The sequence below is a fragment of the Epargyreus clarus genome, unplaced genomic scaffold (assembly GCF_041222505.1).
Source record: "Epargyreus clarus isolate Ecla_fem2 unplaced genomic scaffold, WU_Ecla_fem_2.2 ptg000007l, whole genome shotgun sequence".
NCBI classification, from domain to species: domain Eukaryota; kingdom Metazoa; phylum Arthropoda; class Insecta; order Lepidoptera; family Hesperiidae; genus Epargyreus; species Epargyreus clarus.
Genome location: NW_027332215.1, coordinates 499,539 through 516,761, shown reverse-complemented (window position 1 = coordinate 516,761; position 17,223 = coordinate 499,539). Strand labels below are relative to the sequence as shown.

The window sequence follows — 17,223 nt, the reverse complement described above, 5'->3', positions numbered from 1 at the left end:
TCAACTTTTACTTCATTCATCTAAAGTTCTATGGAACAATATATCACCATTGCTTCCATACAACTTTCTTGGACTTTTCATAAACGACCATAAAGGCCAACCAGAACTGTACCAGAACTCAGGATAGAGATTTGCACGTTGGGGATTAAATAATACACATATTAGTTTCTTCATAAAAAGTTTATTTACATAACATACAGAGTAACTGACAGAGTAGGTAATAGTAATAAAGTAAAACTCAGTAGCGGAAGGGTGCGCTCGCCGCGGGCGCGAACTCTGCTAAACGAAGATGTAATAGACCAGGATCTATTGAAAGATTTTCTCAAAATATTTACCTTATTTTTCATATAAGAATTACCATGGCAAAAATACTTATATATCCGATGATACGGTTCGCCCGTTTTTAAACGTAGTGGAAATGATAAGTGGTATCTAAATACCTACAACTGCAACATAAACAACTACAATATGATGTTGTAGTGTCATTATGTTATTCGGTTATTTTTAATAGACTTCATTTGCTATATTTAAATCGTCAGTCTTTAATTGTTATTTTTCCCAGTACCTTATAAATATACTGTGAAGTTAGTTACAGATAAAATGTATAACTTTTAACGTAATCAGACAGTAAATGATGATACCGGTAAAATCAGCTGTGGGTATATTATGGCTGTAGATATGGAAAGATTACGATTATTTTGAGCAAATCATCCATTAGCGCTGGAAATAATAAAACTAATTATAATTGTTACTAATTAAAACGTATTGTAATTGTTACTATTAAAAACGTACCGTAATCCAGTGCGATCTAATATTCAGAATCCGATTACGATAAATAAACTGAATATAAATTTATCTAAGAAGCAATGCAGTAGATTAACAATTTGTATAAAAACATCGAATCTGCAGAGCGAAATTAACATTAAAAACCTTGTTACAACAATACATTCTCTCTGCAAACAATTATATTGATATAATCACGTATTAAAACTGGGAATACATCCAGATTATTAACGTTACAATTTGTAAAATCTAGCATCATAACCGATTACATAAAAACTCCGATTAAAATCTATCCATGGTAGCGAGAGGTAAAACGACATTATGATTGAAAATTTAAAGCATAAACATAAAAATGATTTAATCGCAGACCGAAATAATGGGACCCTAATCGTTGCCACAATTTTGTAACTTTTTATGCAAACCTACATATATTGCTATAATATTGCTACGATAGCAAATCTATAATATATATATATATATTTTTTTTTACATTTAAGTTACTATATATCAGTTCGTAATTAGCTGTCTAACTCTATGTAAAAACAATAAGTTGGATATCATACATTATGAAATATAATATATCTTTTTTTAACATTTCATTATTTTAATTATAGCATAAGTATTTAACTATTGACAAGGCGCAAGGGCTTGCCTAACACACCATCATTACTCGATATCATATAGAGCTCAACTCGAGGCTGGCCGCTGGCGCTCGCCTGGGAGCTCGCTCTGCAGGTAATATAATAATTTTAACAACTCCTCACTACCTATACCGAATAAATTACAACTTACACATTTACTCCCTTAACTATTACTTATAACGCCGGACGCGCGCCCGTCGGAGCGACGTCGATAGCACATCGTACAACTTTCGTTCGTTACTTGCTTACAGCGTAATTAAAGTACTAGAGTAAGTGGTGTTTCAATAAATATAGTACCTAAATTAGTAGGGAGTGATTTCGCCCGAGGAGGCGCCACCGCGGCAGGCAGGACGTTGCATGCTGCTACGGGAGGTTACAAAACGATAACTACTCGTATATTTATCCTAAGTAACTATGTTGTATAATTTGTGGATTAAGTAAGGCTTGCAATTATTTCAGTTTGCGGTTCTTATTTTACACTATACATTTTAAATCTTTTAATGGTGTTTTTGTTTCCGTTTGCGACTAATTTAAGAGTTCAAAAATGTTTAAATCCCTATAAGTCCCACTAGAGTTCTTTGCACTCGCGCACTATAGAATTTGAATATGCACATTGCGCCACTTTGACGATCGATCACGCAAAACGAATCGACTTCAAAAATATATAATAACGTGTAACATCAAAATATTAAATTTCCTCGCGTTATATAATTGTAACGATCTACGGGCGGATAACGAAAAACTGTCGCGTTCGGAGTCGGAGTGGGCCGCGCCGCTCGGACGCCGTCGCTGTAATCGAAACGTTCGGCCGTTCGTTCGCACGTGCCGGATGAGGAGGTATCGTAATCGTAACGTGTAACATAAAAGTGTAAGACGCGAAGCGTGTGTGTGTGGCGTGTGTGGCGCGCGTGGCGTAAGTGTGGTGTGTCGTGGGGCGGGTTCAGTAGATAAAGATGTAGAGCATGTCGCAGGGCGCGCCGGGCGGGGCGGCGGCGGCCACGGCCGCGGCGGCGCGCGCTGCCGCGGCCCGCCGCCCGCGTCAGTCCTCGCTACAAGAGTCCTCGTTGTCCGCCTCCTTGATGTTCGTGAAGAACGACGTCAGCGCCTTCAGCATCACCGCTGCAACAACACCACACGCGTCAGCGCACGCGCACATATCGCACGCCATAGACAAAGTAAACAACTATACTCCTGTTGTTGCACTCCCTTTTTGCTATTCGATTTCGCATATAGGCAATGGCAACGCCATGCCTTCCAATTTTAGTTCCCTGTTTAAAAACGGCACTATGAAATACCATTGCCAATCAGTCTTCAAATTAATCAATTTTATAAATTTCATGATGACTTTTAAAGACGGAGAAGAGTTCAATCTTATCCGTAAAGAAAATGAATGCCTATAAGGAGTTTAAGTGGTTACTTCATCTAAGTCGTCATTCACAGCATACTACAATAATACATGCAACTATACTCTCTGCCCATAATTTATTATTTTAACATAAAAGATCGCGATTGAATTGGGTCTTACCTAAAGAGAGCGCAAGCAGTTATAGCAATAAAATTTATAATAAATACTAGATACGAACTGAACGTAGCAAATATTTAAAAGTAACATATGCGACTGAAGTAAAACATCCAAAGCTCGGCAGATTACACAGGGACCAATGAAAGTTCAAATATTGTTATAATTATATTAATTGGTCGAGCACAAAACGATGATTGACTCAACAATATTGATCTGTATATAAAACATGAAAATAATTTATCTTATAAATTGGTATAAAGTTTCTCATAAAGTGAAGATAAGAGAATAAACATATTTGTTAAAAGTAACGAATAATCGCTTTTCATTTGAACGTAAAAATGCTTTATTCCATTTTTATTATTTCTTCCAACATTCGCTTCAATAATTAAACAAGTCAACTCACCTTTGCCCTCCGGTTCTTTATCTGATACCTCCCACGCAGTGAATCCTTCCACCGAAATTATGTACTGCTCATGTAAATATTGGAATATTTCTAATGTTAAGCCTGCAAAGAGAAACCGAACGAAAATTAACAATACGCAATTAATGGATGAATAATGATTTCAAGACGAAGATAAATCGAAAGAATGGCAAACAAGCTGAAATGTGATAGCCAAAGAAAATGATTCCCGATAACCCTTGGTTCCTGAAACGAAAACAAAAATCACCAACCGTCACCATCACACTGCACCCACTTGATCGCCGAATGTATTTACTTTCTTGCTGAATGGAAAACCCTTTTGATAGCAATGGTGCATGTACCGCACGATACGGGAGAGAAATAACGTAAAATGGTTGTGACATGGTTACGTATGGTTTATGGCGTTCTTAACACATAGCTATGTGACAGTTATAAATGTATCTTATATCCTTATTAGGATTTCGTACTTCGTCTTCATATCGAGATTTGACTTTTGGTATGAAAAACACTGTGGTAGGGAAGCCCATGATGCTAAATGTGTAAAAACTCGAGCGTCATTGGGACCTACGATTGTGTAGATTATAGTCGTCACATTTTAATAGGCCCATTTTGACAAATACCATGCTAATGTCATTAATGTATTAAACTAACTAGTAGGGAATTTACGACCACGTGACGGCTAGAGCTTGCGGCTTCAAACCATTCGGAAGAAACCATAATTAATTTTCAAGTAATCGAAACTTAGAATTACGAAAATTCATTATTATCCGTTTTTCATCGTAAGAACAATAAAATAATCAAGACTTTGTTTCTTAGTGAATGATAAAACGAAAAACAAATACACTTTACGAGCGATGCTTTATTTAATCTTCTAAAATTATTTTCTCCTTTTTTATTAAATATTTAAATGATTTAGAAAACTATTAAATAGAAAACTATAATCTATACAATACGATGTAGGGTCGTAATCGATTTGTCGTAAAAATCGGTTTCTTTGGTTATCGATTTGTATATCACATGCTTAGAGTCTAACGATGGCATGTGTCAAAATGGGCCTATTAGATTGTGACGACTATAGAAGTTAGAATGAAGAAAAGGTTAATGATATTTTTCGATTTAGCTGGGTGCTTTCTTATTCTGACGATTTGAAAAAAAAGATAGTATGAGAATGTATGAAGAATAATGTATTTTCCTAAAAATTTGCCTTTTCTTTTAGTTTGTACATCATTATTTTCCCAGGGATTCATGCTGTTTTTTTTAAATGACTATTTCTTTCACTACTTCGACGTGTGGTAATCGGCAGATTATGATGTTTCCCGTTTTCTAGCATTATTTCCTTTATATTAAGAAGAAAATTGACCGCACTCGAGCATGTCCAGTGAGCCATTTTTTTGACTGTGCAAACCGGGTAGGCAATACTCTACAGGGTGTAAAGTATCTCTCATATCTTAGCCTGAAGCGCTAGAGATACTCCTGAAATCCACTCTTGGGCTCCCAAACTATTGAATTGATTGACAATTAAAAACGGGCGTAATTGTATAAGTAAGAGCCAGCTTTAGATAATTCAATAGAGAAATTGCGCTATTACGAAATTACGATATTTCAATAGAGTAGTATTCTCAGACCATGGCCATCATTATAATTCTTTGTATAAAATATACGAGCAGCAATGTCATCGATGATCAAAGTGATAAGTTAGTACCCACTGATGATATACATACTTCCTTTCTTTTAAATTATTCTGTTACTTACCCATAAATTTATACTTTCGTGCGGTTAGTATATAGTGCATTTATTTTGCCTTGGCCAATAATATGTTTTAGTTTCGTTATTTTTTAGTAAAATTCATCAGTATGTAGTACACTGATGAAGTTTCGGAGTAAGAGGAACCAACACCAGATTAGGGAAAATTTCGGGTATAAAGTAAAATCATGCAAAAAATAAAATAAACAGGATGTAATTAAATACCAGTAGGTAGTACCTATAGAAATAGATATGCTTTTTATTAAAAAATATTGATTATAATTACACATTCGTATGAATGTGATAGAGAATGGCAAGTCCATGAACATGTTCTACGGGTATAAGAATCATAAGATTGGAGGACGCAGCTGCGGGTTGGAAATGAGTGTGGTAGTGGAGTGTGTTCAGAAAGTGATTTGACTGGGCATCTGGAAAGTTAAAGTGGAACTTCGATATACAATCTGGTCGCACGAGCTCTCGCGGCACACGCTGATATCCCACTCTTACAACACCTAAATTACAAAATGTGATAATGATGGAATATTTGTTAATTGCTATTATACCATTCGCTTTAACTTCTCTTTTTTGCCAATGTAATTTTTTATATCTATAAAAACAATGAATAAATTGTGCAAGGTGCACAAGTCCATTCGTCCGATAATGTTTCGACAACTTTGTTGAGTTTCAGATTAATTAAATTTCTTCCAAAAAATTTTGTCTAAAATAATTTATAGACAATGGCAATTAACAATGAAATAATTATTACAATGTTATATTCTAATACAATATTATTTTGATCGGTCATTCTCGCATTTTTCATTTCAGGTATTCAATAGTGAGATACGAGTTTGTGCCGAGGGAGCTCTGACTGTATTATTTATAGGTAAACGATAAAACATTAACAGGACTTTCAATATCTTATACATAACACAATAAACAGATAACCTTCAACTATAACGTTAACATAACTCATATTAGGGATGATACTGAACAATTTTACATAAATTCGGTTAACACAAGCATTAACAAGAGTTAGCATTAATGAGATCAATGAATGACAATGAGAGATGACAATGAGAAATGGAGTTAGTAGTGGTCAGTAGTAGCACTAGTAGCGTGGGGAGTGTAACCTTGGGGATGCTCGAGTCTGTGGATAAGTTGCTGGATGCCGAAAAGGCAGCTGGATTCGCGCATCTCGCGGATCTCGCCGAAGTCGTTGATGAGGCCGGAGTACTTGTTCATGCGCTCCTGGCTGAAGTGCGGCGTGTCGCGCGGGTCCCGCGGCTCCACCGCGAACAGCGCGTGCTCGCAGATCGCCTGGATCAGCGCCCGCATGAACCAGTCCTCGCGCGACGACACGCCCAGGTTGTCCTGCGAACGAACACGCCATCACCGAGTTAACATCACCTTACTATTATAATACAGCGTTCATCATCACATGCGAGCCGTTTTAAAAAATGCGCGAGAACTCCCTCACTTCAATTCAATTCAATAAAACTTGTTGCACCATAAACAACAACTTTCCAATTTAGAATATTTAACAGGAAAAATATTAATGTGTAGTGAATGCATAATAAAAACATTTTAAAATCGTACGTATTTATTAATTTCTTGTGTCTCCCAGATGGCATGAATAACATATTTAACCTTGAAATGGAATAAAATAAACTTGATCTAGATTTTGTCCATGGATTTCGAAAGTTTATTATCGCTATAAATTTATAGGTGAGTAGGTAAAGGTTAAATCAATATAAAATCTATTTCGTTGTGGTGAATGTTTCAAAGTGAGGGTCAGTTCTTTTCTGCACAAATATGGTGTAAATTTAAAAGTGCCACAAATTTAATTGAATCTTCTACCCGCAGTGGGGTCAAATATTATAAAGTATTCTTGTGCACAATACAGAGGCCATTTTGACATGTCTTAATTAAAATATTTATGACCTCAATAAAACCAAATTCATATGGGAAGTGTCAGAATCGTATAAAGGGTAATGTGGCGATTGTGAATATGAATATTACCTGCACCCATCCGCGGATGCACTCGCAGCTCTCGTCCGCGTTCATGAGCTGTTGCAGCTTGCTCTGCGTCTCGGCGGGCGTCAGGATGCGCTTGGCCTCGTCGCTTGGCGGCGCGCCCGCCAGGAATTGCAATTTGTTCTCCTCGAGCCACTTCTCCACCTAACCAACGACACACAATTAGCATTCGCACCATTACATTACATACATACATTTGTTACAAATGATGCATTATAATACTTTTAATAATAATAAAAAGCAATGTTCTATGTTATATACAAATTTGTAGTACCAAGCAATTACTGGTATAGACATACTTGATCCTCATTCATCCACTGCTTCAACTCGAGGCCGGACTCTTCCCATTTCGTCTTTACGAATGTGGGACCCATACTCTCCTTCAAATCTTTCAATATCGCCTTTAATATCAAGTGACCGTGATTTTCGGCTATAACTTGTTTACAGAGTTTCAAGGTCTGCGCAAATGTGATATGCTGAAAAGAGAAAACATCATTATACATCAACATAATCAATGCAAATAATAATTTATTTCACATTTAGATACTTTTTAACCCTTTATAGGACGGCTCATACAAAGTGGCCAGTAAACTGGACAGTCACATTTTGGTCTTTATTTCATATATTTTTATTCCTATGTTGAGCCTTATGATCATTTACGGCTCCTAATGAAGCACGCTAACTAGACAATAGGCTAGTGTTTAAGTTACTCTCGCGCACTGAAAAATATGCGCCATTTTCCAAAACGGCCTGTGACTGGCCACCATGCACCCATACATGGTCATCTGCTATCATCACAAGTATACGTTACTTATTTGCAAGTATTACGGTAATAAAAAGAAATATTTTTTTGAGAAAACTAAGTAAAACTACTGTAATGTAGTATAGACTTTAATATAAAGTACAAATATAATAGAGGTAAATTAAAAAAACCTATTTTTTTGGGATCAAATAAGAAGAGGTTGGTTGAAAAATTGTAGCCGGAAGATTGCCTACCTAACTTTGAGTTGTTGTATTGAGTATTTTTTTCAAGTTATTCCTATAAACCATATCATCTTACAACAAGTATATAATCAATTTGACTAATTTATAAAATAATTTACCGCAGACAATCTTGTTCGGTAGTTATAAACTGTTATGTATATATGTTTTGACTTTTTCATTTCATTTTTTGCAAATATTGAAGTAGTTATGAAAATTGTTAAGTTTTAGATTTTTATTGTAATATATTCATTATTTTCGACAAAATTACACTTATTAGAAGTTAGACTTAATAAACGAGAACTAACAGAATGATCTTTTGGGGACTGAGGATCATCAAACTTTGGTGGAGATTCTGATGCTGATCATCATTTTGACTGAAGTGTTACTTGCAATATCAGCATCCTAATCACACGTAGCCAATGACAAAAATTACATTATGCAACGCCAACTTCGTCCTAACTAAAACAGGAGTTTTTGTGTGTACTATGACCACTTATCCTATCCCCCCACCTCCACTGCCCCTATGAACTAAGTTGTATGTAAGTTAAAAATAATTGGTCTCGATCGTGCAGATTACTGGGATTACTTACTAAAATTTAGTGAATAAAGACCCGAATAAATGCAGTAATACATATTTTTGAGATCCACAAATGTACAAGTTATAATAAATAATGAAGTTAATCTTAATTCAAGGTTGAAATTAATTAGTCTGTATTTGTTACCTTTCTTTTTCAATTGTTCTATGTTAAGTATAAATTATTTTACTAAATACTAGCTATAAACTAAATGTAATTTTTATATCTTATTAACAAAAAATAGTCGATTTGCAGTTTACTGGCCAGTGATTTTGCATTGATATTTAGTCATACGAGCGCTCAGTGGCCAGTATGATGGCCACATGTTTTTTTTGGATTTTCTCGAAAAATAATGAATTTCAAAAAGTTTTACTATAATATACCATTTAATTTTATGGCATAGAACATATTAGTATCATAGTTTATTAAGATTTCCAAAAAAAGTGTGGGTGTGCGTTAAAGGGTTAAGATGCGTCGTGCCGTACCTTCTTCTCGATATGTGGCGCGAGGAACTTGCCGAGATAGTCATACAACATGGGTATGTCAATGAAGAGGTCGGGCGCGATCTCCAGCAGCTCGCCGATGCCGGCCGCGTAGTTCTCGGCCGAGATTACCCCGATTGACACAAGATGCACCATAGTTTTTGCAATCTTGTGCACCTCCTTTGCCGCTCTAAGAATATCAGTTTTTGTATTACTAGCCGCTCTATTCAAACTAATAACAACAATATTAAGAGTAATGTGTAACAACAACAATATAAAGTGTTATAATGGTTTTTAAATATACATAAGTAATTATAATGCGGAAAGATATCATAAAAGTCAAAACATTTAAAAAGCAACAAGTGAAATGCGATTACAAGATAAAATGTGATAGTAGTAGTGTCTTCTAACTTTGTTAGAATTAAAATAAAATTATTAATATTGCTGTGGGGAGTTTGGTTAGGTCTTCAGAGTAATAAACAAGCAATGATTTAGTGTAGGTCCATTTAAATTTTGTGATATTAATAATCACGTGTCAATCTTTACTCGGTGTTCGTGTGGTATACAATGGTGAAATTATAATTATGTTGTAGTGATATAGTTCTCACTTTTCGAGCACGACGTTGAGTATTTCGGTGACGAGCGCGGTGTGGTACTGGGGCGGGAAGAGCTGCTTGATTTCCCCGACGACCTCGTCGAGGTCTTGCACGATGAGGAAGAGGTCGATGGTGGCCTTGACAGACTTCTTCTTCGCTTCGGGCAGCGGCTCCTGCGCGACGGGCGCGGCGGGCGGCGCGGGCGGCGCGGGCTCGGCGGCGGCGGCGGCGGCGCGCGAGCCCGAGCTCGAGCGCGCCACGCCCGCCGACCCCGACCGACTGCCGCCACCACTGCCGCTATCTGCACACACGCAACAATAACACATTTACACACGCTCCCAATCCTCTGCATCTAGCTCTTGTTTCATTCCTACACACAAAAAATATAGTGAATAGAAATTATATTTGTGTACATCAGCAGCACCAAAACATAAGAATCACTTTTACTTATGAAGGAAGTACACATATTGTACAGAATTTATTAAATATGAAAATAAACAAGTATGTGGACAAATGCAATATAATGAAAACATAGTAAATGACTTACTGAAATCTCCACGAGAGTTGAATGTTGATCTCTCAATGGATTTCGAATGCTGATAGCTGGGAGTCAAGTCCTTGCTCGCTAAAAAATATACATAAACCATTTGTGAATCATACGCCACACTGAACCTATCTATTTATACTTTAACTGTACACCGTACAACTAACACTCCCATCACATGCTCCCAACCTATACAAATAAATAATTCAAATTCAAATCTGTGTATTTTTAAACCTTCTCTATCTGTACAAATTGTAAAAACCGATTAACTTTCAACAAATTTTTCATATGGAGCTAGAGGATTTTGCAGGAAGTTATATAGATAACTTTATGCTCCACATACTTAAGAGTATTCAAGTAAATTATAATGGTCTGCCAATATGTGAAAGTAATTTCTCCTATTCATGATGGAAGTGCCCCGATACGACATCGTATAGTCTGTATGTGTTGGCCCTTACCTCTGAGTGAGGTGGGGTCCGCCTGCACGTTGTCGAGCACGCTGTACATGTTTTTGCTGATGCTGATCATAGCGTTGCTGGCCGCCAACGCGGTGTTCTTGGTGCCCGAGCCTTGGTTCCAGCCAGAGTTCTGAGGCGCCAACTTTATGTTGTTGAGGTTCTGATAAACAAACAAGTAACAATAAATATTTCCATTCCCCGTCTTTGTAGATTATGTAGGCACATAAAAATGCCAGGCTATTTAAAATGGTTAATAAGCTTAAGATCCATTTAAATGTGATGCCCTGACTTATATTGCTATCCCGTAAATATTTCACGTACATTGTACAAGTAAGAAAGTATACGAAAATTAGTAGCCCTTAAAGAGATTAAGTTTGGAACTCATTTCTCCAAATGAAAATAAGAGTAGTAAAATTAAAGATATAACCGATTATGTTTAGACGAATTTATTCGCGCATTTAAATTACTATATAATATGTGCAACGTTATATTTAAAATATTTTTCATATGTGCACATGTGTTAAGATTATATTCCTAGTTGTGTCACTGGTTGAATTGCTGATTGATTAACTTTGGCTACTTAAGTTCCCTAAAAGTAATATTTCTTAGTAACATTGTAGTTATGGTTCTTCTGTCACCATTTCTATTCTTGTATGTATATTATACTGATATCTAAGCCTGAGAGATGTTGAATATAAATAAGTACATATAATCTAATTACTACGTCAATATTGTTGATATTTCACAGTAAATGTTATGACATAATGTTAACAGAGACAAAAGGTTATCTTTTTTTTAATGTAGTCACTTCCACTTCACGTTACAGAGTTCAACATTTATTTGTTGGAACCTAGATTATCGAAGCAGTGATATTTTAGCTCTCAATCTGGGGGTCAGAGATTCAATTTCCAGGCACACATGATTTTTCAAAGTTATGTCCGTATTATAATTATATCATGATGCTAAAGGAAAACATTGTGAATAAATCAATATTTCTCAAAAGTGTCAAGTCAGCCAATTCATATTTTGGCAGCGTGGTGAACTATAGCCTAATATCTTTTTACTCTGATAGGAGAACGGTGTCCAGCAGTTGTGACAGTAAGAGACGAGGGCAAGTCCTCGTGTGGCAGGGTGTACCTTCTGCGTGGCCGCCTTGAGCTTAGTGGTGTCGACGGTGTAGCTGGTGCGCTGCGCCTTCCAGTTGTTGGTGGGGTCCATGAACAGGTTGCCGCCGGGCTGGCCGCGCCGCCCGTCGCCGCGCTTGCCGCGCCCGCCCTCGTCGCGGCGGAACCCGCCCATCGGGCAAGAGTTCATCAACTGCATATAACACTTCATTTTTATAATAGTCATCTCACACCCTTATTAATAATCAATCTATACAAAGTTTACTAAAGAGAGATCAAAAATGATAGTTTGTAGAGTGAATAACCAGATTACATTGATAAAATTATACAATATGTGCTAATAGTGAATAGCAAACATGAAAGTTTAAGGGCCATGTGCGTACATCAATGTGGCGCTGCTGCTGCTCCGCCTCCTTTTGGATCTGGTCCATCATCTTCGGCTGCGAGTCGACCACGACGCTCTTGACGATCCACTTGCGCGCGCGCAGCTCGATCACGTCCTTCAGCATGAAGCGCACGCGACTACTGATCTTGTTGGACTTCTTGTCTACGATGTCTTGCATCTTCTTGAACACGTTCTCCAGCTGCTCCTTCACCTCGCTCTCCACCTGCTCGCCGATCGTGGTCAGCAGCTTGCACAGGCACTCGAGCTTCTCCTCCTCCAGCTTCTCAATCAAGTAGTTCATGCAATACACCATGATCTTCGAAGTCAGCATCTTCAATTTGTAAAGTTCCCCTGAAACGTGCCCCAGTACCATGTATTGTATGTCAACATCATATTTTGAATTTTAGGATGCGATAACCGCTAGCGAATGAAGTGCCGCGCCGACTGATTATAAGCTATTTAGGATTCCTTAAAAATGCAATTACGTAATTTTACACGGCAATGCTAATATAGGTAAACTGGCTTTAGCCTATGACTACGCTAGCATTTACCTGATGGAAAGATTTGATTACATTTGTAGCACAATAGAGTGACTACATATTCGAAAACTATTTATTACAATAAAAACTAAGCAACAAATAGTACACACATATTGCTATCTCGCTACAGCATGCACAAAAAATAACAATGATTGAATGATGCGTCTAATAAAATTTTTGTCGATGACTAATAGTGGAGCACACGTGGCGCCCGCCTCCGCCTTGTGCCCTCCAACTCGATAATACAACTCGGGTTCGGTGACAGTGTCGGTAGTTATCGCAAACGGTTCAATAACTTCATTAGTGCGATTATAGTGCACACGTGCAGCGATGCGACGTAATGTCACAGTGCACATTGCGTAACGCCGGCAGCGGCGCCCGCGTCGCCAAGCAAGCGGCCCAGCCGGGCTCGTCCTCGGCACCACAGCGACACATCAGAAATATATGTCACAACGCGATTGTAACTTAGCGAAATTTTATATATCAAGGTGTACGCGAGCTAGTTTTACGAGCAGGTATTGTACGCATATAACAGGTCGCCGGAGCTCAAACCGTTTGGCAATAGCTTCTGAGTCGATAAATTATTAAATAACGAGCGGTGGAAGTGGCCGCGGGGAGGAATGTAGGCGAACCGCCGTCCTTCACGCGACGTAGCAACGACACGCTAAAACGAAAGGGATCTGTCCTCCTTACGCTCGTTTACCGGCGTCGGCTCACATACGAGATATGTATAGTGTAAATAAATTCACAATCACAACCACTTTACCAGTTAATAATTGATGTCGAGTGCGCAGCTAGCAGTCGAGCACGCGTCATCGACACGCGTCATGTCGTTCGCATTGACTTCGCAAAGCAATTATATAAAGGGTACAGTTAAATTTTGTTTTACTTTTTGTCAAAATCCAAATACTTTTAATGATAAATTTCAAATCTCAGTCTTGCAACGGGCCTCCCATTGTTTAGATCGAACTCTTTTTTTTTAAACTCATTTTCAGTAAAAAAATAGCAATAGCAGAGTGTGTCTTATAGACATAGCTGAGTAGACTTGACAAATGAAATGGGAGCAGATACAACATTATCAAATAAAATATGTGCAACTACTAGCAGGGATAATTTAGTAATGAGTTCGACCTTTTTACGCTACAGTTTAGGATTCGAATCCTATAGACATGCACCAAGTATCATAAAATCATTATGACTCGATTTCACGGCGAAGGAAAACAGGAAAATTTAGATTTTAAAGAGTACAATTCCAATTTATGAGAAGTCTACCAATCCGCATATGATAAACTTTTGATTTTTTTTACTAATTGTAGAATAGTAATGAGAGGATGATAAAGCGCAAATAACGTTACAAACATAATTTAATTGCCTTGCATAAATTTTTTTGAATAAAGGGAAGAGTGGCATGCAATGCAGATATTTGCAACAAAGAAACTCACCTATAAACCGGACATTGCCTACTGATCGCATCCGCACTCTGCGGTTCTCTTCATCCAGCTGGAGCTGCAACTCCTTTTTCTTCGCCTATAAACACTCAATCATTAATAAATTATAGAATGGTTATTAAAAGTCCAACTAATGTCGATTTTGACTACATGTACTGTCTTCACATCAAAATTTGAAATTAACACAAAAGTATTTCTTTCCTTTACAACAAATCTGACTGCGGTCTACGAAAAAGGCTGTATTTGATTGGCTTCGACAAGGTCATCGTACTTATACCAATAACATTTGACTTTATATGAGATAATATAATATATTTGACAGATTAATACCAGACTGAAAATGTTGAAAAATATTTATTGGGTATTAATTCGTTCTGCCTTCAGATCCCATTTGTTTCTCAAATATAAGCAAGCTTTACCTGATCGGTGCATTCGTTGAGTTCCTTCTCCAGCTTGAGCACCTGCTCGTCCACCTTGTCGGTGACGAACTGGTTCTGGCAGCGGCTGATGATCAGCGCCCGGAAGTTGACGCACTGGTCGGGCGCGTTGTCGGCCGGCACCTGCACACACGTACATGTTCGACACGCTCTCACCACAGAACGAATATGGAGTAGTATGGAAACTCCCTACAAAGCCTTCGAAACGGCATACTCACACAAACATGCGCAACGACTAGGCCCCTAAGCGGTTTTCGCAGTGCTGCAGAAGCGAGTGTCGCATCAAAACGAGTGGCCACGTTGCTATTTATTTCCGCAATCTTTTAAAAAATGACAAGATACTATTGCGTGGTATACGGCTTCATAAAAACCGGAGTTATCATTAGTTATATTTATTGCTTTCATTTTTATTCATTTGTATGCTTCCGCCAAAACTCGTAAAAGGTTACGCCATAATTAATAACAAATTAAAGATCTACAAAAAATCAAAGTAAGTTGTATTATAAGCTGTATCAATTTTACACTGTTTTCCGTATTTAAAAGTATAATAATAAAATAATTATTGTATTTAGCTGGGATTAATCGACGCCTAATCGAATCGAATGAGATTACCTACTTAAATTATTTGTAAACTGCGTAGTTATTGCAATTCGATTGATTGATTATAAATAGCACAGTAAATGCTAAAATAGAAATAAATAACACTATTATTAAAAAATATATAGTGACAACCTTATTCTTCATTGGAGTGTAGGTAATTATTTTATCAACTAGGCTTAGTTTCCATACTGTTCCATATTTGACTGTGCTCTCACTGTGCAGCGCTGGCCGCAGTCGCGGTCGCAAGTTAGGCGGAGGTATTCCCAGATGACTCACATGAAATCCACCCTTCATATACGTGTAAATTCTCATGATATACAAATGAAATCAGATGAAAGGCAAAAAATAATGTGATGGTTATATTTTTGCAGTTCTATTGAATTGTTCCATTTAGTTATATTCATAGAGTGTATAAGAGCGTAACAAACAAATAGACATGTCACTTGTTTGAATACAAAATAAATTAAATCACAATGAATATTGTTAACTCATAACAGTTTTTTCAAGATAGGAAAAAATATTCTCAATGTTATTAAAAATAAATTCATAAGCAGAAAAAAACATCCATTGAATATAAAATTAACGTTCTCTAGTTTATTTCAAATATTGCAGTTAAAAGTTTTAGTCGGCTATTTACGATTTCATGCCGGCAGGATTGCAATGCAAATTAGTATGTATAACGAACGCGATAGCATGATCACACAGATCTAGATACAAAGTTTGTAAGACTCGAATAATTAGCAACTAACAAATTTGCTTTACCAACTCGAATTGATAATGGCTAGACGTAGCACGCTTCGTGCCGTACACGAACAAAATTTGTTCAACAAATTTCTAACAGTTGGCTTGTAAGTTGCGTTATCCGACAAATTGTTATGAATTATCATTCGCAACCATTACTGCTGCACGTTGCTAACTACAGTTCTTCCTCGTCTCCTATATTATTAACACTATACTTATGTATACATCTATATATACATGTACATACAACGTGTTTTATGTTCATTAAAACTTCTATTCATTTCGATAATCCCGAAAGTGGTAATTTTGTACACATTTAAAGATATTAATGAAAACAATGAAATATTCTGGTAATAAACAGTAATTCCTATGAATAGAGCTGAAAGGTGATATCAGATGAATTAGAACTCTCCATGTTTGGGCTGCATGTTGGTACAGATAACTACTTGTACTGACGTAAACTTAAATCCTAACAGAATATACAATGATATACATTCATCACTATTTGCATGAACTCAAGACTTCAGTGGTAACAAATATGAGTAGATAGACAGGTGTCGTTCTAAAAAACACTAATTTTGTCACGAAGGAAAACATACATATTGTATATTACCAAGCTTAGTTTGATTTAAAGTTTGTGCAAAATTGAAGATATTATTACGTTAATTCTTGTATGATTAATTTGACCAAATATTCACATAGCTTTTTGTCATTCATTTACAATGAAAGTACATTCTTAGCCACCACAAGATACATTTAATTGAGATATATCTGATATCAAGGTAAATGCCATTTTATTACTTCAGAGTATATGCAATTCCAAAAACAAGTCGTTTTCCTTAGTGGGTGCATAACAAAGAGAACTTACATATAGGTCATGTGATAAGCGGATCCGGCCAACGGTTCGTATATGACAGTAAAAACATAGAATTCAAGTGAACCCACCTTGAGCATGGAGAGCTTGCTGCACATGGCGGCGTACGCCTCAGAGAAATTGGGCTCGTCGATGGCCTTCTCGAACACGAGGTCTATGACGCCGATGAGCCGCGCCTGCGTGTTGATCTCCAGCGTCTTCACCTTGTCCAGCAGCGTGTCGAACTTCTGCGGCGTCAGCTTGTTCAAAATGCCCCGGAACTTCTTATACAGTTCCTGCAACACCGCGCCTC

At 37.2% G+C, this 17,223-nt stretch overlaps 1 protein-coding gene across 8 annotated transcripts in view; it reads right to left on the bottom strand.

Annotated features, from left to right (window-relative positions):
* Positions 1–161: 161 nt before the first annotated feature.
* The window catches only part of LOC140743194 (eukaryotic translation initiation factor 4 gamma 1), a 57,372-nt gene continuing 40,310 nt past the window's right edge, over positions 162–17,223 (bottom strand). For all 8 annotated transcript variants that reach the window (XM_073074265.1, XM_073074266.1, XM_073074267.1 and 5 more), the window contains 14 exons: positions 17,003–17,206; positions 14,699–14,839; positions 14,274–14,358; positions 12,291–12,643; positions 11,921–12,100; positions 10,784–10,943; positions 10,329–10,406; positions 9,794–10,082; positions 9,189–9,375; positions 7,444–7,620; positions 7,130–7,288; positions 6,241–6,481; positions 3,350–3,451; positions 162–2,543 (listed from right to left, as the gene is read on the bottom strand). In XM_073074265.1, the coding sequence (XP_072930366.1) occupies positions 2,464–2,543; positions 3,350–3,451; positions 6,241–6,481; positions 7,130–7,288; positions 7,444–7,620; positions 9,189–9,375; positions 9,794–10,082; positions 10,329–10,406; positions 10,784–10,943; positions 11,921–12,100; positions 12,291–12,643; positions 14,274–14,358; positions 14,699–14,839; positions 17,003–17,206 (2,436 nt within the window). In that variant the 3' untranslated portion in view covers positions 162–2,463. The remainder of the gene's footprint in view (positions 2,544–3,349; positions 3,452–6,240; positions 6,482–7,129; positions 7,289–7,443; positions 7,621–9,188; positions 9,376–9,793; positions 10,083–10,328; positions 10,407–10,783; positions 10,944–11,920; positions 12,101–12,290; positions 12,644–14,273; positions 14,359–14,698; positions 14,840–17,002; positions 17,207–17,223) is intronic.